This window comes from Melopsittacus undulatus (assembly GCF_012275295.1).
Source record: "Melopsittacus undulatus isolate bMelUnd1 chromosome W unlocalized genomic scaffold, bMelUnd1.mat.Z SUPER_W_unloc_3, whole genome shotgun sequence".
NCBI classification, from domain to species: Eukaryota; Metazoa; Chordata; class Aves; order Psittaciformes; family Psittaculidae; genus Melopsittacus; species Melopsittacus undulatus.
In genome coordinates, this window is record NW_022993945.1 from 1,401,889 (window position 1) to 1,428,353 (window position 26,465).

A 26,465-nucleotide genomic window follows, 5' to 3' on the forward strand; every position below is an offset into this window, starting at 1 on the left:
TTTGCCGTTCACCCTCCAAGTCCTGCTGGCTTGAGGTAGGGAAAGTGTCAGTACTTCTCTCACACTAGAAAGCAAACAGGACCAGAGAAAAGCTTCACCTTACTAAAGAAAGAGTCATATAAAACCACCACCACTACCCTCGCCTGGTGGCAGAGAGGTAGAAAAATGGAGTTCCCTACCTCATCAAGTTACATAGGTGAAACAACGCTAGCGCTACAGAAACGACGAAACCAAAATGGCAGCTATCCCCTAACAAAAGGGAGACAGCAACTAACACATTACGTCTCCGGGAACCAATTGTGGCTAGGCTTACAGCTGTGCAAAAGACTACAACTCCCTGCAGGCGCCGCGCGGCCCGGCTAGTGGAGATGGGAGAGAAGGTGAGGGGCGGAACTGATAAATAGTGACGCAAAGTACTCGCCTCACGTAAGACAGTGGTGGCGGTGGTCGTGTTGTGTGTGGCAAGCAGATATGTATTTGTTTTTCCTTTTCTCGCTACCATAGTCTTGTGGTTCTTGTTGAAGGTAGGGACTGTGAAGTTACAGTGAGGAGGGAGCTTAAGCTTGTTTGCCTCGGCGCCAGCTGGTCTCTGGCAAGGGCGCTCGGTGCTGTTCAGATAAAGCCTTCTGCTCCTTCAAGTAGCACCACCAGGAGGAGGCGGTTGCTGTTGGGGGAGTGGGGTTGCCTGGCCCTTTCCTACTTGGCTATGTCAGACAATCAGAGTTGTTATTTCTCCAGCTCCGAAGAGGACACCGAGACCGAGCTTGGACTGCCTGTTGAGCTTTGCGGGGTGCTCAGCAAGGTAAGCTGCCTTTCCTCCTCTCTGGTCTCTCGCTTCTTTTTTCCATACTACGTTCTCTTTCCCCTGTAGCTGGCTGGGGGGTTATCAACCCCGTTTGTCTCCTTACAGCACTGCTTCGCGCGACCAGACTGAGGGGCCTGCTGGGGGTGTGAGAGACGCTGGCATAGCCGAGGCAGTCTCCCTCTGATGGCGAGGAATCAGCTCTGGCGTCTGGCGCGAACCGCCCGCACCTCCTCCCTCAGCCGGGGGCCACTAACACATCCTCGATGGGCAGGGGGCTCGCGTATTTACCCCCACATTTGTGCAGCGCGACCCCGCCCACCCCTGAGAAATGGTGTGAGGAATCACTTTCTCGGGAAAGAAGAGCCGCGGGTGCGACTTCCGCCCTGGCTGAGGGAGGCGTTGGCGCCCGGCCTTGGGAGTCCCTGCCTCCCTCTTCGTACCGACCTTGCTGGTTGTTTGACATGAGTTTCTAGAGAGTGAAGCCCGCGAGGGGGCGGTCGGGTGTGAGTGGAGAGAGTGTCTCCCCCTCTCAGGCTCCTGGCCTGTGAAATACGAATCCACTTCTCTAAACAAGATAACAAGGTTTTATTAAGGGACAAAGTCAATAAAGCAAAAGCAAGCAGCGCTGGGCGCGTGACCGTAGCCAGAGGCGAAAATGATTAGTATTTGTTACAGGTTTATATACTTTTACAATTCTATTAGTCACATACATATTCATAATCCCTGCATATAGGCAGGGAACATTATAATTAAGTCCAGTAATTTATTATCATAAGTCTCTTCCTCTTGGCGTCTGCGCACTTCTCTTCAATAATTGTGGGCGGGGGTCTTGAGGATGAAGTAAGCAGTCTTCCTCATGTGAGTAGGGGTCTTCAAGATGAAATAAGCAGTCTTCCTCACAGTGTACTTTTCACCTTTGGCACAGTTGGACGTCCCAGTAATCACACAACTCGCTAAAACCAGCCATATCTGTAATTATTCTGATAACTAGCAAAGATTTAAAACAGTGTGACCTTCCTGCAAAATTTATAGCAGGACAGGAGTATCCCAAGTTAGCAGATGTTTGGGAGGCTCTGTCTTTGAACTAACTGATAAATACAAGGATGGTGTGAAATAACTCCTTCATGTTTAGTGGGGTCACTAAATCTTGTTATCTCACCACAGACTTACAACACATTGTTCTTTAAAACTAAAGATATTTTAGAGGACCAGTGTGAAACAGTTAACTCACATTTAGTGGGGCCACTAAAATTCCACAGGCTAACAACATAAACATTGTTCTCTTTCTACAACCTAAGTTAAGCTAAAAAGTACTTTAACTATATTTTATAGGCACTAGCTTTTTTTCTATCAAGCATGCAAACCCCCCCCCCTTCTTTTTTTTAACTTTACCGATTCTTCTACTATATGACTTTGGTTTGCTCATCTTATGTCTTTATTGAGCTTTGGTTTTGTTACTATAAACTTGTGTAGTTATATCCACATAATCACATCTATGACAATTGTGAAAGCCAATACATTTATGTGTTTATCACATGGCCGAAGCTGGTGGTGGGCCCACGTGAGGGTTGTCCCCGCGGCATCCCGATTCCTTGTCTGGGAGGTCCTGAAGGCAGACTCAGCCCTTGGTCACTTCACAGGAGCAGGTCCCAGCACTAGAGCGACATAACTTGTAGTCCGGGTATCAAAATGGAGCAATATTCCTGCAGCAAGAGATATGGGAGGTGGGGAAGAGTGAGAGGAAGCTCATTTCCCCCCTTTTAAAAATACTTTTTTTTTCATCTTTTATCATTGAAAATAAGATGACTTGCAAGCATGTGTTGGATGGTACTAGGAAACTTTAGGAGTGCTTAAAACTTGAATATTGAATTGTTAAGTTTGGAAGCAGTTTTTTAATATAAAGTGCTTTCAAAATAACGTCAAAATAACTTTAGAATTAAAGCACTGTGTTGTGAATTTCTTTCCTTTCTTACACAATAAGGCCAGGCACAGGTCATGTAATACTGAGATCCATAAACAGCCCTGGATGCTGAGAAAACGGCTGTAATGGGGCCAGCACTCTCCTTTTTGTGGTGGACTCTGCAAACTTTCCAGTAATGAAAACGTTGGGTGTTTGTTTTGTTTTTTTTTAAAATGAATCGAGGATTTGTTCCTAGAATACCCCTTTCATTCCATGTGTGGATATGGAGTACCTAGAAAAAACTGAATAACAAAAGGATGATTGTATGTCTGCTGATTAGCAATGTTATAAGTGAGTTTCAATAAGGGGCAGAGGCTGGCTATTTGAAATGAATCAATTTATTAAGCAAGCAATAGTAAGCAAAACAGCGCTGGGCGGCCGGGGAGTCTCTGCTCCGCCAACGGCATGCACACCCTCCCGCAGGTTCTGTCCTTTTTATATCTTTTTTCCTCCGGTGTACGTGTCCTTGTTCTTATCTTCGCATGTGGGGCTTGTTGCTGGAGGCTGTATTCTGCCTCTTGGTGGTCGCGGGGATGAAGATAAACTGACTTTTGGCCTAGTTTCACTTGGTGATCATGGGGATGAAGATAAACTATCTTCCTCCTGACTTTTGGCCTAGTTTTGACATATCTACTTGACACATCCTGGGCAAGCTACCTTCCTCCTGACCTTTTACCTAGTTTCAACATATCTATTCGACATATCCTGGATTCAGGATATCTTGTTTAAACACCAGATGCCTACGGTCACAATCTTGTTTCAGTTGGTTTTCTTTAAGCAATATTCTAAAGTTTACAAAAAGTGTTCTAAATTTTTACAATATAATTCTCTCAAATTGTAAGACCAGTTTGATTGAACAGACTCCATTTATCACAGCAAGTATCATCTTAATGAGAAAGTGGTTAGGAATTAAAACCTAAAGCAGTATCTATAGAAAATATTAAATTGATAAATAATTGATTGCTCTAGGCACTGTAGTAGTTATATACTGTACTGGTGGGATAACAGCGTGTTTTTATTTATATGAAGAGAGCTAGATATTTCAGTAAAATAATTTTTGTAAAAATTGACTTTTTATATCAAGTTAATTTCATGTTTTGCTTAAGCTTAGTTTTTGGTCTAACTCCAGATTTTAAATCAAATGAATAAACTCACCTTAGTGATTAATAATTCCTTATTTACACCACACACCCCTACTCCCATTTGTCATTCGTATGTTTGTTATCCTTAAGTGGTCTTGGCAATGCAGTTGCAGTTAAGGTGTCTGTTATTTTATTTTTCATTTAAAACAACTCTTTTTTTATTATCTCCAGGAATTTGTAAACTGACTTGAGAGCTCTGGACAGAAGAGGGATTAAAGTTCTAAGTTGGGAAGAACTTTTATAGGAGTTAGTGTGGGTGTTTGTGTATGGGTTTTTTTGGTGCTTAAAGCCTGAGAAATATAAGCCAAACTTTTTAATTGTTTCTTTTCTATTAACTGATCTTTGAATTTTTTATGCTTTTTTTTTTTTTTTTTTTTTTTTTTTTTTTTTACAGTGGACCAACTACATTCATGGGTGGCAGGATCGTTGGGTAGTTCTGAAAAGCAACATACTTAGTTATTACAAGTCTGAAGATGAAACGGAGTATGGCTGCAGAGGCTCTGTCTGTCTGAGCAAGGCTGTGATCACGGTAAAGAGCTATTTCAGTGTTACCTTTTAATGTTTTGGACTGTTACATATTTGTAAGCTAATGTCTGGTGAAAGAAAATATAGGTATGGCAAATTCTGTCAGGTTGCTTAATAAGTTAATGATCTTAGTGCAACACTGTGGAGCAGGGCAAGGAGTTAAGAAAAGCTGTTCTCATTTGAGACTGCAGTAAGCGGTTTTTCATGTCTCTTATCTTAGAGGTTTCTGTGGGTGGGGATATAGTTTGCTTTTGCAGGAGGCAGTTTTCCCAGGGAGGCAGCATTCATCACAGTCCTTCAAATTCGTGCTACGAAGAGGGTAGTTATTTCTTTGTACTTTCTGACTGTGACTTTGTACATTTCCAAAAGGTAATGTTCTACTGTGTGTTTCCTCCTGTAAACTGGTGCTGGTTTTGCCTAATTATAGAATCATAGAATAGTTAGAGTTGGAAAGGACCTCAAGATCATCTAGTTCCAACCCCCCTGCCATGGGCAGGGACACCCCACACTAAACCATATCACCCAAGGCTTTGTCCAACCTGGCCTTGAACACTGCCAGGGATGGAGCATTCACTACCTCCCTGGGCAAACCATTCCAGTACCTCACCACCCTAACAGTAAAGATTTTCTTCCTTATATCCAGTCTAAATCCCTGCTGTTTAAGTTTCAACCCGTTACCCCTTGTCCTGTCACTACAGTCCCTAATGAATAGTCCCTCTCCAGCATCCCTGTAGGCCCCCTTCAGATACTGGAAGGCTGCTATGAGGTCTCCACGCAGCCTTCTCTTCTCCAAGCTGAACAGCCCCAACTTTCTCAGCCTGTCTTCATATGGGAGGTGCTCCAGTCCCCTGATCATCCTTGTGGCCCTCCTCTGGCCTTGTTCTAACAGTTCCATGTCCTTTTTATGTTGAGGACACCAGAACTGCACACAGTACTCCAAGTGGGGTTGCACAAGAGCAGAGTAGAGGGGCAGGATCACCTCCTTTGACCTGCTGGTCACGCTCCTCTTGATGCAGCCCAGGATACGGTTGGCTTTCTGGGCTGTGAGTGCACACTGCAGCCGGCTCATGTTCATTGTCTCATCTACCGACACCCCCAAGTCCTTCTCCTCAGAGCTGCTCTGGATCTCTTCTTTGCCCAACCTGTAGCTGTGCCTGGGATTGCTCCCACCCAGGTGTAGGATCATGCACTTGTCATGGTTAAACTTCATGAGGTTGGCATCAGCCCACATTACAAGTGTGTCAGGGTCCTTCTGGATGGCATTCCTTCCCTCTAGCATATCAAGCAAACCACACAGCTTGGTGTCATCGGCAAACTTGCTGAGGGTGCACTCAATCCCACTGTCCTTGTCAGTGACAAAGATATTAAACAAGACCCATCCCAACACCAATCCCTGAGGGACACCACTCGTTACTGGTCTCCCGCTGGACATTGAACCGTTGACCACAACTCTTTGAGTGCGGCCATCCAGCCAGTTCTTTATCCACTGAATGGTCCACCTGTCAAACTGATGTCTAATGCTAAAAGATTCAGTATTATGCTGGTAAGAATAAAGAGCCTGCATGTAAGTGTAATCGCATAAAGATGAATTGACCTTAGAAGAAGAAAAAACCCACCCCTTTTGGTAGCTTAATTATGGTATGTATTATTAATAATACTTGCTCAAAAGGATGCTATTTTTTTCTGTGATAATGTTAAATAGTAGAATTAACTGATGGGGAGAGGCTGGTGTTAGTTGGACTTGTGTATCACATAACTTCCTAGAGCACATAACATCCATTAAATTTTACTATTTATGCTGTTATTCCACCAAATGTTTTGCTTTAAAACGGAATTGGGGATGACAGGAAGCTTCATCTTCTTAGTAATATTCAGCTTATAAATAGAAAGTTTTTAAAGCACTCTTTAGTTTGGAAAAAAAAAACTATAGATTGCATCAACTCTGTGTATTTTGGAAAAAAAAGATTGTGAAGAAAAGGTAAATTTCTGCATCTAGATTTCTGGTGGGTATTGCTGTCGTCTAAGAAGTAAAACAATTTCCTAATTTCTTTTAAATCTCTTTTAAAAACCCCTTAAACTTTTAAAACTTGTTCAAGATTTGACTTGTGATTCGGAGAAAACTCCAGGAACAAACTTGCCAACAAGGTTTTCAAGCTGACAAGCAGGTATTCCTTATTGCGGCGCCGGGAGACACGGGGGATAACTCCTCCTAACGTGTGTCTCCCTGTTGCTACACAAGCCATCCTTATATAGTCCCTGGGCATACATACATATTCATGAGGCTGCGTATGGATTACATCACTTTCCAGAAAGCTCCCCGCATGCGTACAGAATTGTGGTGGTGGTCTCTGAGGGTCGTTTACTTCTTCCAACAATCTTCATCACTTCTGGTAGCCTTTGAAGCATGTGCAGTAGATGCTTGTACCAGTTTAATTGGTTTGTTAGCACCAGAGACATAATAACCCTCCTATCCTCCTACTTATCAGTTAGTTTACCCATAGCCTATCCTGGACACCTGCTATTCCCAGATACTCCTTATCCCTGCATCCTGTTTTTCTAGACTGTTTTTCTTAAGACCACATCAACTATAACGATTTATCTTGTGCCAGTATGTTCTCTATCTGTACTCTGTTTTTTCTATGTATTATGCACCTCAGTAATTTTCCACTGCTACTGTTACAAAGCCATTGAACTTAACATTGCTTAAAACTAATTCTAAAGGTTTATAAATTCCTTTTTGTGATTTTGTGTTCCCCTTGTTTCACTTATTCAGGAATGTATGGTGCACAGCAGTAGTATCTAGAAGTGTTCTGTTTGTAGAGATACCAGCCTCTGATCAGGACTTTCAAAAGATGTCTAATTCACTAGTAAGAGGCTTAACCTGGCAGAGACAGGAAGGTAGTGGCAAGGGATGTCTGGAAGTGTGCTGTAGAGCATATTTCAGCAGCTTGAATTCCAGTTGTTGTGGCAAACAGATTATAATGATGCTGATGTTGCTTTTGGACTGTTTTGGTATATTTTCCTTTATAAAGGGAAGTTGGTGAGCTGCTTATCTTTTGACTAGGAAGTGTGTAACACTGAAACTACTTCTAGATACGTGCCTCCTCCCCAGAATTTTAGTTGTTCAATTTTCATTCAGAATTGTGACTTGTGAGATATTTGACAGTTTAATTGTTTGATTGTAGTTTGAAATGGCATCTCTGAAACTGGTGAACTCATGTTGCTTATTTCTAGCTGCAGTTAGTGATTGCTGTGTGTTAGAGGTTCAGAAATACTATTGGGTAATTTCACGTGCTTTTAGGATATAGAAATTTACCTCTGAAACAGACATGTGATTTTTATTTCTTATTTTTCAGAAATTATTCTTTTAGGCCAGAGTTTTAGAATGAATGCTTCTGGTTTGATAGCTGTTTAGTAGCAAATTGAATAGTGTTGTGGTTTTGCTTTTTGCTTTGTTTGTTTTTTTTTTTTTTTAACTTATGTCTTCAGACAAATACTCTTAGCAATACTGTTTAAAGCACTTGTAGCATGAAGAATTACATCTTGCAAGATACATTTTCAAGAAGTCACCGTGACATGAATAGTGCATTGGTGTCTTAATGTTGCATTTTGTATTTTATGCAATTTATTACAATTTCAGAACCAGTTGGAGTGGTAGTGTTTAGAAGTGGACCTATTTAGAGGATTAATGCGGGTAAACTTTGGATTAGCTTTTTCTCGCTACTGCTCTGAACTTTGATCTTGCTAACATACCTGCTTATGATAATAGAATGATGTCATTGTGACTTATCTACTGATATGTTTGTCAGCTGCTAGTTAAGTTGGATGGAAACTGATAGCTTTCAGCTGGTGAAAGCTTTTATTAATAAGCTACGCTATAAATCCATGTCCTGGTTAGAAATACTGTAGCAATAAATTTGTAAAAATTGCTAATTGCATGGGGAAATATTGTTTCCAACCATCTGAGGTTGGAAAACAATTGGTTTTGTATGAAGTAATGAGCATTTAATTAAATAATTTTCTATAACTTGATAAAGTGCTTCCTGAGGTTTAACTGCTTCTGAAAAGATGACTAAACTAAGACGTAGATGTTGTGGTTGCTGAACCCAGAACTATAGAATACAAGCTTTGAGTAGATTGGGGTTTATTTAGGGCATGAGATGCTTAGTACCTTAGGCTTTGGTGTGTGCCTTAATCAAGCATTTACATCCAGAATGGTGGAAAAATATTGGCTAAATTGGAGAGAAATCTGATTGGAGTGTCTGGACAGTGCATTCACAAAAAACCCTAGAGAGGTAAGTGTGGTCAGCAATGCTTAGTCATATGTGAAAGGCATGAGGTGATTGTGTTCTGGAGAGGAAAATGCCAAAGAGCAACAGACGAGAGAAAGAGTTGATATCTACGAGATAATGAGATGGGGCTGCTGTTGGTGAGGCAGTTAAAAATTGCATTTGTATCCTCTGTACAAATTTATGTATGGATGATTCATAGTCTTTGCATTATCTTAACCAGCAATGAATGGGTTGATATTCAAAGTGAAAATGTCAGAATGTTATCCTGTGTTTATCAGAGTGCTACAAAATGCTAATATCCTTGGCAAGTGAAAAGCAATTATTTGGCTGGGTGGAGAAATGGAAGATTTCTTCCTTTAGTATGTGTTGAGGAAATAAGTCAGAAGTGGAAAAATATGTATTCAGATCACCTTAAGTGCGACTGCTAATCGTAATGGAATTCTTTCTCATGAACTCTGTGTGTGTGTATGAAAATCAGCAGTGTGTATTAAATATTCCAGGTTTACTTAATATTGCTGAAGAACACTGGTTTAGTACTTAAATATAATATGCTACCACACATTTGAAATTAGGTCTGTAATCCAGCAATACTTCTGTCAATTTATTATCAATTATAATATCATTCACTCAATTTTTAAATAAAAACTAAAATTTAAGTGTCACTGTTTTGATGTGTACTTCAAGGATAATTCCTGCTCATTGGTTATATCTGAGCATTTTCGTATGGTGGACCATGTCTCACAGATGCTATACTAGCCTTTAACTCTGGTGTTTACATTTTTTGTTAAAACTATGATTATATACCCCAGCAAGATCTTCTGTGATAGTTGTGTGGTGGCTTAAGCACAGCCGTTAAGTAAGTACGATGCAGATCATAGAATCATAGAATAGTTAGGATTGGAAAGGACCTCAAGATCATCTAGTTCCAACCCCCCTGCCATGGGCAGGGACATCCCACACTAAACCATATCACCCAAGGCTTCATCCAACCTGGTCTTGAACACTGCCAGGGATGGAGCATTCACTACCTCCCTGGGCAACCCATTCCAGTACCTCACCACCCTAATAGTAAAGAATTTCTTCCTTATATCAAGTCTAAACCTCTGCTGTTTAAGTTTCAACCAGTTACCCCTTATCACTACAGCCCCTAATGAATAGTCCCTCCCCAGCATCCCTGTAGGCCCGCTTCAGATACTGGAAGGCTGCTATGAGGTCTCCACGCAGCCTTCTCTTCTCCAGGCTGAACAGCCCCAACTTTCTCAGCCTGTCTTCATATGGGAGGTGCTCCAGTCCCCTGATCATCCTTGTGGCCCTCCTCTGGCCTTGTTCTAACAGTTCCATGTCCTTTTTATGTTGAGGACACCAGAACTGCACACAGTACTCCAAGTGGGGTTGCACAAGAGCAGAGTAGAGGGGCAGGATCACCTCCTTTGACCTGCTGGTCACGCTCCTCTTGATGCAGCCCAGGATACGGTTGGCTTTCTGGGCTGTGAGTGCACACTGCTGGCTCATGTTCATTTTCTCATTGACCAACACCCCCAAGTCCTTCTCCTCAGAGCTGCTCTGGATCTCTTCTTTGCCCAACCTGTAGCTGTGCCTGGGATTGCTCCGACCCAGGCGCAGGACCTTGCATTTGTCATGGTTAAACTTCATGAGGTTGGCATCAGACCACCTCACAAGTGTGTCAAGGTCCCTCTGGATGGCATTCCTTCCCTCTAGCATATCAACAGAACCACACAGCTTGGTGTCATCGGCGAACTTGCTGAGGGCACACTCAATTCCATTGTCCATGTCAGTGACAAAGATATTAAACAAGGCACCCTTCCCTGCTACCACATACATACCACACGCATTGACCAAGCTCCCACCAGGGCCAATGCTGCCATCCCAAACAGCACCTACACAGATGATAAGAATAAACACCCCAAAACAGCCATCCTCCCCACATCAGTTATAGACACAGGGTAGGAGTGATTCCTAAGACTTCTCCAGTTCAGCAATATGCTGTTGACTTCTGATAGCATAACAGTGCCTACAGCTTCTGCCTGGCTCTTCTCCATTAGGAAAGTGGACTGGGAGCTAGGATGAGCTCTGCAGAGAGCACATACAGGCAGAGAGCACAGCTTAATCAGGGGAAGACTGTGAGCTGAGGGTTTGTTAAAGTACTGGGAAAGCATCACCGCAGTTTACTTGTAAAGCACAGACTGAAGGTGTCCTGCAGAAAACTGACCTGTTGTTTCTTCATTAAGCCTTCGGGGTTTTAGAGGCTGAGGAAAATTTGTGCATGGGGATTCACACAAAAAGATCTTCTACTGTAGATTCTTAAGTCTATAACCCATTTTTCTACATGTCTAAAATGTCCACCAAACACAGGGCTGCACGTGAAGTGCCTATAACTGCAGCTGAATGACTGGTGCTCAAACAACTTAAACTGCTGTGAAGTCTGATGGAAACACAACTTCAACCTGGAGAAGGCTCTGGGGAGACCTTAGAGCAGCTTCCAGTGCCTAAAGGGGCCAACAAGAAAGCTGGAGAGGGGCTTTCAACAAGAGCTTGTAGGGGCAGGACAAGGGGAATGGCTTTAACCTGACAGATGAGAGATTTGGGTGAAATCTAAGAAAGAAGCTGTTCCCTGTGAGGGTGTTGCAGCCCTGGCACAGAGAAGCTGTGGCTGCCCTATCCCTGGCAGTGTTCAAGGCCAGGTTGGACAGGGCTTGGTTGGATGGGGCTTGGAGGAACCTGGTCAAGTGGAAGGTGTCCCTGCTCATGTCAGAGGGTTGGAACTGGATGAGCTTTGAGGTCCCTTCCAACCCACAGGATTTCTGACCAGTAGAGGGTGTGAGACCTCAGAAGCTGTACAGCCCACTATGAGAAACTATACCTAACTCAAAATTTGGAATACTGTAATATACTAGCCTAAAGAGAAGATACACTAACCTACATAAAGGAAAAAGGACTATTTTTTTGTTTAATGTTTGCAGATTCCTTGGTAAATTGCATAATGGGGGGACATACTTGGGGAACAGCTTCCTCATGACTCACGAGCAGAAGTAGGAATTGGCTGTATTTAGAAAAGCTGATATTTCTACCCAATCTTTAGCAGGAAGAAACAAAATGACATAACCCAAACAGAATTCGTCTTTCTAAGACTACCCTTTAATCAAGTCTGCTGCTGGTAGTAACTTGACAAATTAACAGTTTTAAAACTGGATCTCTTGAAGGAGGGGTTGTCATGATAGACAGAAGCAATCTTTAAATACCTATCAGGTCATTATCTACCTGTAAATTGCAATGGCTAAACATGTATTTCTGAAACACTGAATGAGAATTAAATACTTCATTCTGTTTAGCTGTCATGGCAGTTGCTAAGAGCACTTCAACCGCTCTTGTTAGAAACAATACAAAATTGCACAAGTATCATCTTCACTATGACAGCAGTTATGTGTGAAACATGTTCTGATTGTTCTATGACTGATATTTCAGGTAGAAAATCCTTTAACTGTCTCAGAAGAGTCACATACCACACTGGAATGTGTCTAGAGAATGACAATTAATGTATCGGATTGTTTAGAGAATGCCTAACATTACACACATGCCACTCTTGCTGAGGGGGGTGGCTTGAGAAAGGACGCCTGTGGCACTGGAGCGGAGCTGGGGGAGATCAGCGTCCAGAAACCTCACCACAGAGTGACAAGAGCCACTGAGGAGGGAGCCTCAAGTCGTTGACAGGACTTGCAAAGAGCTCAGCTACCGCAAGGAGGTGACTCACCGGGGGCGGAGACAGGAGGAGTGGCACCAACTGTGAGTGGTTAAAAATCTACCCAGGGAGCGCGGCAACCAGGAGCAAGACGAAGAGAGCAGGCAAACAGAGCAGGTCGAGGCAGTTTGCGCTTCAGTTTGCATGGGCAGGCGAGCGGGATGGTGAGCACTCGCCGTACGACCAGGGTCCGGTCTGGGAGCTCTGCCCCAGCCACCCCAGTGGTGGCCAGTGTAGGCACCCAGACAGAGCTGGTAAGTGGGGAGGTTGCGGTGCAGAGTTTGGAGTGTAGAGAGTGCCTGCACTGGTCTTGTGAGGGAAAGGTGCAGAATGGGCAAGGCTGTGCTCGCTGCTCCCTGATGCAGGTCCTCCTCCAGCAGGTGGCTGAGCTACAGGATGATGTCAGTAAGGTGCAAGATGTCAGGGAAGCTGAGAGGAAGCAGGACTGCTTGCTCCAGGACCAAACAGCGCGGGGACCTCAAGATTCTCCTCTAACTCATGGAGGAGAGAAGGAGGCTGTTGTTCAGGGAAGCGGGGAACTAGTAACAAAAAAAAAAAAAACAAAAGGAGGAAGAGAGCAATTAAAAGTAAGGGGGTTCCTCCTAAATCTACTGTATCCACAGAGAACCACTTTGCTGTCCTGCAGGGGGCCAATGAGGAAATGCACTTGCATCAGAAACAGTTGGCTGGTGCACTGGTACAGAAGATCTCTACTGGTGCCACCAGAAAAAAGCGGTGGGTTGTAGTAGTAGGGGACTCTGCCTTGAAAGGAACAGAAGCGCTCATCTGTCGGCCTGACCCGGTCACAAGGGAGGTGTGTTGCCTACCTGGGGCACGGATCAGGCATCTTGCGGAGAGGCTGCCTGCTCTAGTAAGTCCCACGGACTACTACCTGCTTCTAGTGATACATGTGGGTGCTAGGGATATAGATAGTAGTAGCCTGAGGAGTATGAAGAAGGACTACAGAGCTCTGGGAGAGGTGGTCAGGGGTTCTGAAACTCAGACAGTCTTTTCGACAATTCTCCAAGACACAGGGGAGGACCTTCCAAAGGCAAGGAGGATTGGACAGGTTAATAAATGGTTAAAAGGGTGGTGTCATAGTCAAGGGTTTGGGTGTCTTGGACATGGGGCCCACATTTGTAGGCCAGGTCTGCTGGGGTCTGGTGGAACTGCTCTGATAAAGAAAGGGATGAGTGGCTTTGCTGGGAGGCTTGCCAGACTTGTCAAGGATGCTTTAATGTAGTTGTGTTGGGGGAGGGGAGCATCATTCCATCCCAACACACCCAGTCAGTTGTCAGCACCTATAATAAATACTCTGAGCAATGTAGTAATATTCTAGCCGCTCCAGCCACTGAGCTGGCTTCATTTGGAGCTCGGATCAGATGCCTCTATACAAATGCCCGTAGCATGGGGAATAAACAAGAGGAATCAGAGATGTGGGCACATCTACAGGGCTATGATATAATAGGCATCACCAAAACATGGTGGAATGGCTCCTTTGACTGGAGTGTTGGAATGGAGGGTTATAGGCTTTTTAGAAAAGACAGGCGAGGTAGGAGGGGAGGGGGAGGTGCCCTTTATGTTAGGGATAGGCTGGAGAGTATGGAACTCTGTCTGGGGACAGGTGATCAGTTAACAGAAAGTTTGTGGCTCAGGGTTAAGGGGAAATTGGTGATGGGACACATTACTGTGGGGGATCTGTTACAGACCGCCTGATCAAGAGGAACCTGTGGATGAAGAACTCTACAGACAAATAGGAAAAGCCTCACACTCACAGGCCCGTGTTCTCATGGGGGACTTCAACCACTCTGACATCTGTTGGGGCGACGGTATGGCCCAGCACAAGCAATCCAGGAGGTTTCTCGATTGTGTGGTAGACAAGTTCCTTCTGCAAGCAATAACAGAGCCGACGAGGAGAGGTGCCCTGCTTGACCTCGTGCTCACTAACAGGGAAGGGCTCGTTGGAAATGTGACTCTCCAGGGAAGTCTTGGATGCAGTGATCATGAGATGGTTGAATTTGAGGTCTTCAAGGCAGTGAGAAGAGCGTGCAGCAAGCTCACTGCCCTGGACTTCAAGAGAGCAGACTTTGGGCTCTTCAGGAACCTGCTTAGCAAGGTTCCATGGCATATAGCCCTAGAGGGCAGGGGGGCCCAAGACTCTTGGTTAATATTCAAGGATCACCTGTTACAAGCTCAGGAGTGTTGCATCCTGGCTGGAAGGAAGTGCAACAGGAGGGCCAGGAGGCCTCCTTGGATGGGTAAGGAGCTGCTGAGAAAAATTCACAAGAAAAAAGAGGCTTATAAAAGGTGGAAACAAGGACAGGTGGCCTGGGATGAATACAGGGATGTTGTCAGGGTAGTCAGGGACCAAGTTAGGAAAGCTAAGGCCCAATTGGAGCTAAACTTGGCAAGGGATGTTAAAGATAATAGGAAGGGATTTTATAGGTATGTAGCGGCTAAAAACAGACTAAGGAGAATGCAGGTCCCCTTTGGAAGCTTTTGGGAGAACTGGCTACACGGGACTTGGCGAAGGCTGAGGTTCTGAACGGCTTCTTTGCCTCGGTCCTAACTGGCAAAGGCCCTGACCGCAGCACCTGAGTCTTGGAAACCTAGTGAAAACCTAGACCTTGGGCCCACTGTAGGAGATGATCTGGTTCGAGACCATCTTAAGAACCTGAATGTGCACAAGTCCATGGGACCCGATGAAATCCATCTGCGGGTCCTGAAGGAGCTGGTGAATGAAGTTGCAAAGCTACTGGCCATCATATTTGAAAAATCATGGCAGACAGGTGAAGTTCCTGATGACTGGAAAAAGGGAAATATAACCCCCATTTTCAAGAAGGGGAAAATGGATGACTTAGGGAATTACAGCCCAGTCATTCTCACCTCTGTGCCTGGCAAAATCTGGGAGCAGATTCTTTTAGAAGGCATGCTAGGGCACATGAAAAAGAGAAAGCTGCTTGGTGACAGCCAGCATGGCTTTACTAGGGGAAAATCCTGCCTGACCAATTTGGTGGCCTTCTATGATGGGGCTACAAAAGTGATGGACAGGGGTGGAGCAGTTGATGTCATCTACCTGGACTTGTGCAAAGCGTTCGACACTGTCCCACATGACATCCTTGTCTCTAAATTGGCGTGTCATCAATTTGATAGGTGGACCACTTGGTGGATAAAGAACTGGCTGAATGGTCGCACTCAAAGAGTTGTGGTCAATGGTTCAATGTCTGCCTGGAGACCAGTAATGATTGGTGTCCCTCAGGGATCGGTGTTGTGACCGGTCTTGTTTAATATTTTTGTCGCTGACATGGACAATGGAATTGAGTGTGCCCTCAGCAAGTTTGCTGATGACAGCAAGCTCTGTGGTTCTGTTGATATGCTAGAGGGATGGAATGCCATCCAGAGGGACCTTGACACACTTGTGAGGTGGTCTGATGCCAACCTCATGAAGTTTAACCATGACAAATGCAAGGTCCTGCGCCTGGGTCGGAGCAATCCCAGGCACAGCTACAGGTTGGGCAAAGAAGAGATCCAGAGCAGCTCTGAGGAGAAGGACTTGGGGGTGTTGGTCAATGAGAAAATGAACATGAGCCAGCAGTGTGCACTCACAGCCCAGAAAGCCAACCGTATCCTGGGCTGCATCAAGAGGAGCGTGACCAGCAGGTCAAAGGAGGTGATCCTGCCCCTCTACTCTGCTCTGGTGAGATCTCACTTGGAGTATTGTGTTCAGTTCTGGTGTCCTCAACATAAAAAGGACATGGAACTGTTAGAACAAGTCCAGAGGACGGCCACGAGGCTGATCAGGGGACTGGAGCACCTCCCATATGAAGATAGGCTGAGAAAGTTGGGGCTGTTCAGCCTGGAGAAGAGAAGGCTGCGTGGAGACTTCATAGCAGCCTTCCAGTATCTGAAGGGGGCCTACAGGGATGCTGGTGAGGGACTATTCATTAGGGACTGTAGTGATAGAACAAGGGGTAATGGGTTAAAACTTAATCAGCAGAGGTTTAGACTTGATATAAGGAAGAAATTCTTTACTGTTAGGGTGGTGAGGTACTGGAATGGTTTGCCCAGGGAAGTTGTGAATGCTCCATCCCTGGCAGTGTTCAAAGCCAGGTTGGACAAAGGCTTGGGTGATATGGTTTAGTGTGGGGTGTCCCTGCCCATGGCAGGGGGGTTGGAACTAGATGATCTTGAGGTCCTTTCCAATCCTAACTATTCTATGATTGAACACTGAACACAGGCAGAACAGGCAAACATGACTTCGTAAGACTCCTCAGTATGTGTCTTTCAAAGGCATATAGTAGATATTTTGGTAGCTTTTAGAATTCCTACTGTTTAAACACTTTCAGCCTTAGTTTTCCACTCATTATTATAAATGGGATTCCCCTATAACATGACCTCAAATCAGGGAGTGCCAATTCCCTTAACTGTAGTTTCGTTTTTCCTTATAGCATCAGTAGCTCCTAGCACTTGAAGCATCTAGCTGCAGCAGCTGTACTGCTCCCATGATGAAAGAATTATTGCTGACAGAAAAGTCATTTTCTTTGTAAGGTACTGATGTTTTAGAAATAGAACATTTGCAATTCAAGTTCCTTTTACTAATGTCAAGAGAATGAAGACAGCCTACAAGTGCAGCATGACCACTGCAGTAACTCTCCTCCTTCATAAGTTTGACACAGTTGTGTCGTCCTGCAATGAGGCTGAATTAATTATGTTTTGTGCCTGAACATATTTTGTACTTTGCAAACTAAAATACCACAAAGAAACCAAATGCCAGATGATATTCTGAAAGAAGCAGGCCACTGAAGTTGTGTAGACATAAGTTTGAAGATGTTGAGACAAAACTGCAGTCTAAGAGAAGAAAGCAAAGGAAGTCTGGTTGATTGGTTTGTGTTAAATTAGAGGCTGCTTTTTGCTTGCAACATTCAAAATACTTTAGAAGGAAAATACCACTGACTTCCAAATATACAACTCACACAAAACTGATCTAACAAAACCCAACGGGAATGCCTGTCTAGCATTGTATTAAAACACTGTGAACACTGAAATACTTTGAGCTTTTTCTTTTTTTTTTGGGGTGGGGGAGGGTAGGAGGAATGGAGAATGATGGACACACATGAGACAGAACCAGTATGGGCAAGAAAGAAATCACTCAATAATCCCAAATATAACCCTGATGCTCACTCATTCCTCCCTCACCAGTGGGATGGGCAGGAAGAAATGTAGAAAGGTGGGGGTTGAGATAAGAACAGTTTAATAATTGAAATAAAGTAAAATATAGTGATAATAGAATACCAACAATAACAATACAGATAATAATAATAATAATAGGGAACAACAAAACAAGACATGAAAACTCAGAAAACCCAAGTGATGCACAATACAAGTGCTCACCACCTGCTGACGGATACCCAGCCTGCCACAAGCAGTGATACCGCTTCCAGGTAACCTCTCTCAGTTTCTATGCTGAGCATGATGTGCAGTGGTATGGAATACCCCTTTGGCTACTTTGGGTCAGGTGTCATAGAATCATAGAATACTTAGGGTTGGAAAGGACCTTAAAATCATCTAGTTCCAGCCCCCCTGCCAAGGGCAGGGACACCTCACACTAGACCATGTCACCCAAGGCTCTGTCCAACCTGGCCTTGAACACCGCCAGGGATGGAGCATTCACAACTTCCCTGTGCAACCCATTCCAGTGCCTCACCACACTTATAGTAAAGAATTTCTTCCTTCTATCCAATCTAAACTTCCCCTCTTTAAGTTTTAACCCATTACCCCTTGTCCTATCACTACAGTCCTGTCCTGGGTTTAGCAGTAATTTTTTTTTTTTTTTTCCTTCTTAGTAGCTGGTGCAGCGCTGTGTTTTTGACTTTCAGCCTGGGAACAGAGCTGATAACACTGTTTTTAGTTATTGCTTAAATGTTTAGACTGGCCATAGGACTTAGTGAGTCTCATGCTCTGCCAGGGAGGATGGGAAGCTGGGAGGAAGAAGAGACAGGACACTGGACCCAAGCTAGCCAAAGAGGTATTCCATACCACAGCACGTCATGCCTGGGAGGTAACTGGTGCCCCACAAGGGCACTCTTGGTTGGGCTCGTTTTGGCGGCTGGTATTGTATTTTCTTCCCCTGTTATTTCTCTTATAATTACTATCATTAGTGGTAGCAGTAGTGATTTGTGTTATACCTTAGTTTACTGGACTGTTCTTATCTCAACCTGTTGGGGTTACATTTTTGCAGTTCTTCTCACCATCCCTCTGGGAGTGTGTGTGTGTGGGGAAGTAGAAACTGTTTGTGGCTGGCTGGATTTAAACCATGGCAGTTCTTTTTGGCACGTAACGTGGGGCACAAAGGGTTGAGATAAAAACAGATCTGACCGGAGTGTGTCTAATCGTATTTGTGATAAGCATACATTGTTTTGGATTAATAGTCACTCATCACAATGCTGATATATTGGCTCTCAAAGTTGTTGCTCTTGAACTCACAGTTTCAATGTATCGTACCTTACTTAGAGCCAGTATTTGCTGTGTTAGTGTTTATCAGCTGGGGGCCTTGGGCTAAGGTTCTTGTCTCATTGTACTTTATGATAATGACTTGTAATACAATAGAATCATTGATCATGAAACCTATCTGTCTTATGTTTCCAGTGTGGTCACCACCTCTGTACTTTGGGAGGTATATAATAGAAGTGTTTATCAATTACACATCTTTTTTCCCCTCCTTGTGTGGTCAACCTGTGAAGGAGACATTTTCTTACCCTTCTAGCCCCCCCCCCCCCCCCCCCCCGACCATTTACAGCATCATTTGAAAGTTTTGAAGTTTTTAAATGGCCTTTTAATACTGTTGAGACCTGTTTGCTGACTGTGATGGGGATCACCATGTTGGCACACATACAGAGTGTCTTTTGCCCATGACCATTTCGTCTGATTTCAAGAGTCAAGTAGAGTCAGGTTTGGGTCTTGTTTGAGGTTAAACGATGATATAGGAGGACCAAGAGATTTTCCCCGAGGGTGGACAGCCATGAGTGGCAGGGTGTGTGGGATAGTATGGGCAAGTATCTAGGTCAGTGGGCCTCTCCAATACTTTGAAATTTCATCACCGAACAACTGCAAAATCCAGAATAATCAGTATAACACTTAAATGAGGTGTGTTGTCATTCTGGCCATACCAGAGAGGGAGTAATCATGGCAACGTGCTGGGGCTTGCCCTATGCTTACAGGGTCTTGTTCAACACTATCCAGCACCTTCAAAAGGAAAAACATGTCCCTGGATCTGAGGGCAAAGCAACAGTCAGTGCAGCTACTCCAGCTCCAAGCACAGCACCTACACCACCCCCAGCAACAAGTACAGTCGCTACTCAAACCACAGTGATAATCACTGCAGTTAAAACAGAGGACCAATTCGTATCAATATCAGTTGCCCCTGTACTCAAGAGAAAAAGCAAAAGAGAGGCAAGAAGGGTGAATCAAGATGAAGAAACAATGTATTCACCACCTGGTCCAGCATTTGATCAGGGGTCATAATCACATGATGAAGAAAAACAAGAAGGGGTGACTTCTTGACCTCGGACCTCAACCAAGCTACGGAATATGCAAAAAGGTTTTACCCGTCAACCAGGGGAGCATATCATTACCTGGTTGCTCCTATGCTGGGATAATGGGGCTGATGGTCGCTAACTAGAAGGTACAGAAGACAAGCAGCTGGGTTCACTTGCTAGAGAAGGGGGAGTTGAAAAAGCAATTGCAAGAGAGGAAAAAGTTCTTCAGTGTTTGGAGACGGCTCTTGGGAGCTGTGAAAGAAAGGTTTCCATACAAGGACGATGTTATGAGTTGTTTGGCCAAGTGGACTACTTTTGACAAAGGCATCCAGTCTCTGAGGGAGTCAGCTATTGTAGAGATGATCTATCACATCATGCCGAATAATAGTGATATACTCATAGACCCATATGAAGTCCAATCTACACGACCCATGTGGCGATAATGGAATGCACCGTCATCATATGCCCATTCATTGGCAACATTAACCTGGAATGACATAGTACCACTAACAGTGGATGAAATGATTCATAATCTCTGAGAGTTCAAAGACAATTTCACCCCTTCCATCATCTCAGCTGTGGAAAAACTGTCCCAGGATCTCAAAGAATTGAGGGACGATCTATCTGATTTGTCTAGCTCCTCACATGTACCAACCCATATCTCAGCTGTTAACAAAAGGCGTTCTATTGTTTGAGAGAGAAGATATAGAAGGTATACACCACAGGCCACCCTATGGTTTTACCTGCAGGCTCACAGAGAAAACGTTATGAAGAAGGATGGAAAACCTACTTCAGCCTTGGAGGAATGGGTAGGTGAAATGAAGAGGGGAGCAAGGGCCAAGATTGATCATCCCATGAGAGCTGTGGCTTCAGTCTCTGGTGAGCAAGTTCCCAGATGGAGTGGAAGAGCTGATTTTACTCAAACTCCTGTGGTAAAGAAGAATAATCCCTTTCTGCACAACTTAAGTGTCCAACGTTGTGATGACAATTAGAGGGGCCCTGCCTCCAGCCAGGTGGAGGTAGGGGATAATCGTATTTACTGGACTGTGTGGATCAGATGGCCTGGCACATCAGTCCCACAGAAGTATAAGCCTCTAGTAGATACCGATGTGCAGTGTACCCTGATGCCATCAAGCTGTCAAGGGGTGGAACCCATCTATATTTCTGGAGTGACAGGAGGATCCCAAGAGTTGACTGTATTGGAGGCTGAAATCAGCCTGACTGGGAGGAAATGCCAAAAGCACCCCATTGTGACTTGTCCAGAGGCTCCATGCATCCTTGGCATTGACTACCTCAGGAGAGGGTACTCTAAAGACCCAAAAGGGTACCGGTGGGCTTTTGGTATTGCTGCTTTGGAGAGGGAGGAAATTGAGCAGCTGTCCACCTTGCCTGGTCTCTCAGAGGATCCTCCTGTTGTGGGGTTGCTAAAGGTCAAAGAACAACAAGTGCCAATTGCTGCGGAATGGACTCAGTCAGTGATCAATATGATCAGACCAAAAGCCATTTATTGCAAAGTATTTACTCCTTATATACTATTGCTTATACACACCTACAGTGATTTGGCATATCATGATTGGATACATGTCTCGAAGACCCTTAGTGACCAACATATAATAGGTTAAGCACAGGTGTGGGAACTCAACCTCGAAAGCTTGCCAACAGTCCACAGTTCTCATAAGTCGGTGAATTCCAGCTTCTTCTTCTTATCTTGCTTGCTTAAGCTACCTTGGGCCTCTCATGGCCTTGCTGTATCTTTTGGGGTTATTCAGAGTTCATGTACCAAATATTCATTCTCTTGTGAGAACACTGTCTCCACAGCCAATCGTGACCACAGCAGTGCACCAGCAGCAATATCGCACTGACCGAGACTCCCTGATTCCCATCCATAAGCTGATCCATGAACTGGAGAGTCAAGTAGTGATCAGCAGGACCCACTCACCCTTTAATAGCCAGTGCTAATGTCTAATTTAATATGGCCAGTGCGAAAGTCTAATGGAGAGTGGAGACTAACAGTAGACTGTCGTGGCCTGAATTAAGTCACACCACCACTGAGTGCTGCCATACCAGGCATGCTAAAACTTCAGTATGAATTAGAGTCAAAGGCAGCCAAGTGGTATGCCACAGTTAATACTGCCAATGCATTTTTCTCCATTCCTTTGGCAGCGGAGTGAAGGCCAGAGTTAGCTTTTGTTTGGAGGTGTGTCCAGTTCACTTTGAACCGACTAACCCAGGGGTGGAAACACAGCCCTACCATTTGCCATGGACTGATCCAGACTGCACTGGAACAGGGGCAAGCTCCAGAGCACCTGCAATACATTGATGACATTATTGTGTGGGACAGTACAGCAGAAGAAGTCCTTGAGAAAGGGAGGGAAATAATCCAAATCCTGCTGAAAGCTGGTTTTGCCATAAAGTGGAGTAAGGTCAAGTGATGAAACAAGTGGAACACAAAATCACAAAACGGAATATATAAACCTTTAGAATTTGTTTTAAGCAATGTTAAGTACAATGGCTTTGTAACAGTAGCAGTGGAAAATTACTGAGGTGCATAATACATAGAAAAAAATAGAGTACAGATAGAGAACATACTGGCAGAAGATAAATCGTTATAGTTGATGTAGTCTTAAGAAAAACAGTCTTGAAAAACAGGATGCAGGGATAAGGAGTATCTGGGAATAGCAGGTGTCCAGGATAGGCTATGGGTAAACTAACTGATAAGTAGGAGGATAGGAGGGTTATTATGTCTCTGGTGCTAACGAACCAATTAAACTGGTACAAGCATCTACTGCGCATGCTTCAAGGGCTGCCAGAAGTAATGAAGATTGTTGGAAGAAGTAAACGACCCTCAGAGACCACCACCACAATTCTGTACGCATGCGGGGAGCTTTCTGGAAAGTGATGTAATCCATACGTAACCTCATGAACATGTACGTATGCCCAGGGACTATATAAGGATGGCGTGTGTAGCAATAGGGAGACACACGTTAGGAGGAGTTATCCCCCGTGTCTCCCGGCGCCGCAATAAGGAATACCTGCTTGTCAGCTTGAAAACCTTGTTAGCAAGTTTGTTCCTGGAGTTTTCTCCGAATCAGTTTGGCACCCCAGATGGGACCCTCTCTGCTCAGCTGCAGGACCCACTGAGGACCGGGCTCCCTAGGGCCCTCGGGAATTTTTCCCGGAGGGACCCCTCGACTCATTCGGATCACTGCGGGAGCAGACAAGGACCATCTTCATAAAAGGTATTCTTTTCTTTTGCATAGTCTGTAAGGTGCAGGGATCATCTTGCATAAAGACTACATTGCTCATTGGGTTGGTTTGGTAAGCGTACGCAAGGTTTGGAAGCCTTCCATAAATCGGGAGAAGAAATCTCGTAGGTAAAGGCGTATACCCAGCTGCTAGCGTCCGTTTGGTATACACCCACAAGAAGCAGGGGGCTTCTTGTGGTTTGGGTCCTGCAAGATGCAGGGGGTGTCTCGTGGAAATGGTTTTGGATCTTGTTGTGGTTTGTTACATTAAGGATTTTGGTCTTGTGATTTTGTTATTGGTGATAGGATGTTATAGCTGTGTTCTTAATTGTATTCTTTGATAGAATTTTAGTGTCTGTCTCTGTTTCAAGTGTTGTAACTGTGGGGAGTGCATCTGTGGGATCCCTAGTGTGTGTGAGTGAGAGATTGATAATGGAAAATCAGCAGAGTGAAGAGATCATGAAAAAGAATCCTTTAGGGTGCATGTTGGCACACTGGAAAGAACTGTGAGGGTCTCCTGGGGGCTCGGTAAATAAGAAAATGCTGTCCAGCTGTTTTGAAAAATATAGTAACCGATGGTGGCCTTTGTATACTTTGGAAGATCAGGAAAAATGGCCTAAAAATGGAACCTGAACTATAATATATTGTTACAATTAATGTTGTTTTGAGGCTGCAAGGAAAATGGCATGAAGTAATGTATGCCGATATGCTCTTCACTTTAAGAGACCACGTGGAGTGACAGACGCAATGCAAACTTAATATAGCTCTGCCAGATCCCTTAATTTTGGCTTTGGAAAAGGACAGGGAAAAACTGAAAGTTAAGATAGAGAGGTGTTGTTCAGCCTGTGATACTGGGGAAAGATGTTTAAAGTTAAAAAACAGTAATCAGGAAGATAGGCTGTAAAATTATCTATCACAGGTACCTCCGAGAGGAGCACCCTCTGCATCTCTCCTATCTGATATTCATAAGGAGCAAGAGATCACTGTTACTGGCACCAATCGGCAGATGCACATTCCGAGTTAAGAAAGGGTTAAACCAGAAGTGCTGTTGCAGAGGCAAGCATCTGCAGCCCCTGCAGAGCAGGGTGAGCAACTGTGAGGGGAAAAAAAAAAAAAGAAACCCAAGGGGGAAAGGAGGGGAGCTGGTGCAGCTCCTGTGTTTGATCATGGGATGGGTGCTGGGGCACGCAAACAAGTGGGAACACACATGTTCACGGACGGGACTGAGGGGTTGTTGAATAAATGTGGACAGGAGGAAGCATGGAGAGCGTATAGGAATCGGGAACAGGTAGAAAAGAAAAAGCTGGGTCGTGCTATAGCCATGGCTGCGGTGATTGCTTTCAAACTGGGGGGGGAGAGTTCGGACGCTGGAAGTGAGACTGCCCTGGGGGGGGGGGGTAGTGCCATGGTGTGGCTCCAGCGACTGAATTGGAACTAGACTGACAGGGACCTGGGGAATCTACCCTAGCAGATCCACTGGTTAAATTAAAAGTAGGAACTAGAGGAAATAAAGTGGAATTTTAGTGGCTAGAGGAGCAACTTATTCGGTGTTAAATCTGAGAGAAAAGAATTTGTTACAGATGTGGGAGCTACTGGCCACCAAGAAAAAAAGAAAAAAAAAAACAAAAAAACCAACACAAACAACCCGAGGCATTCTTTCTGAAACCCTTAAAGTACAAATTGGGAAAACAAATAGGAATGCATAAATTTTTATGCATGCCAAATTCTCTAAAATCTTTATTAGGGTGAGAAGCAGCATTTAAAGAAGGCAGAATGGAATTTAGAGTTAAAAACAAGCAGTTAATTGCAGTTTTGAGTTTATCTTTAATTCAACAGAAAAGCAAACAGGAGGACATCCCTGAAATAGAAGAAATCCTTAATCAGGTATATCTGGGAGTATGGGCATCTGAAGTTCCAGGTAAGGCGAAAAATGCTTTGCCTGTTAAAGTGGAAATAAAAAGGGGGGCCTGCCCAATTAGAATAAAACAATATCCCTTCAAATTAGAAGATCAAAAGGAATAAAAAAAAAAGTCATTGATAAATTTAAAAATATATATTATTAATTGAATGTGAAGTGGAATATAATATTCTGGACAGTAAAGAAATAGGATGATAAAAGTTGTAGACCGGTTCAAGATCTCAGAGCAGTCAACAAAACTGCAGAGGATATTTGTCCAGTAGTAGCTAATTTGTATGATTTATTGACTAAATTGAATAATAATCAGAAATGGTTTGCCATCTTGGATTTAAAGGATGCTTTCTTTTGCTTACCGTTGGCCAAAGAAAGACAAAATGTATTTGCTTTTGAATGGGAAAATACTGACACAGAAAGGGAAACTCAATTAACTTGGATGGTATTACCTAAAGGGTTTAAAACAGTCCAGCAATTTCTGGAAATCAGCCCGAGAACTAGGATCATGGAAGCCACCTGCTCAGATGGGGACTCTGTTACCATATGTGGATGACCTATTAATTGCTACAGAAATAAAGGAAGAATGTATCCAGTGGACAGTGGAATTATTAACTTTTCTGGGACTGAATGGTTATTGGGTATCCAGACAAAAGGCCCAACTAATCCAAACCCTAGTTTCCTACCTAGGATATGAAATAACAGGAGGACAGAGAGAACTTGCAGCTGCTAGAAAAGAAGCCATCCGTCAGACTCCACGACCATCAACTGGCAAGGAGCTCCGGACATTACTGGGAATGACTGGATGGTGCAGACTTTGGATCTATGATTACGGTGTTCTGGTAAGACCACTATATGAACTGTTGAAGGGAAACCCTCCCTCTTTAGAATGGATTGATTCAGCAGAGGGGGCCTTTAGAAATTTCAAAACAGAGCTAATGAGAGCTGCAGCTCTGTGACTTCCAGATGTGACTAAATCCTTTTGGCTCTATTCCTATGAAGAACAGGGAATAGCTTTGGGGGTCCTTGCTTGAAAACTAGGACCCTACAGAAGGGCAGTGACGTGTTTTTCAAAACAGCTGGATGAAGCGAGCAAAGGATGGCCCAGATGCCTAAGAGCTGTGGCAGCAGTTGTCATGAATATTGAAGAAGTTCGCAAATTCACCTTGGGACAAAAATTACTGTGCTAATGTCCCATGTGTATCAGCAGTCCTGGAACAGAAAGGAGCCCACTGTTTATCTCCTTCATGTTTTTTTAAATACCAGGCCACCCCTGTGGAACAAGATGATATAGA

General features: G+C 44.0%; 1 protein-coding gene across 1 annotated transcript in view; it reads left to right on the forward strand.

Annotated features, from left to right (window-relative positions):
* Positions 1-421: 421 nt before the first annotated feature.
* Positions 422-26,465, forward strand: part of LOC117438253 (ceramide transfer protein-like) — a 42,514-nt gene continuing 16,470 nt past the window's right edge. Inside the window, exons 1-2 of the mRNA XM_034073772.1 lie at positions 422-802; positions 4,302-4,436. Coding sequence (XP_033929663.1) covers positions 707-802; positions 4,302-4,436 — 231 coding nt within the window. The 5' untranslated portion in view covers positions 422-706. The remainder of the gene's footprint in view (positions 803-4,301; positions 4,437-26,465) is intronic.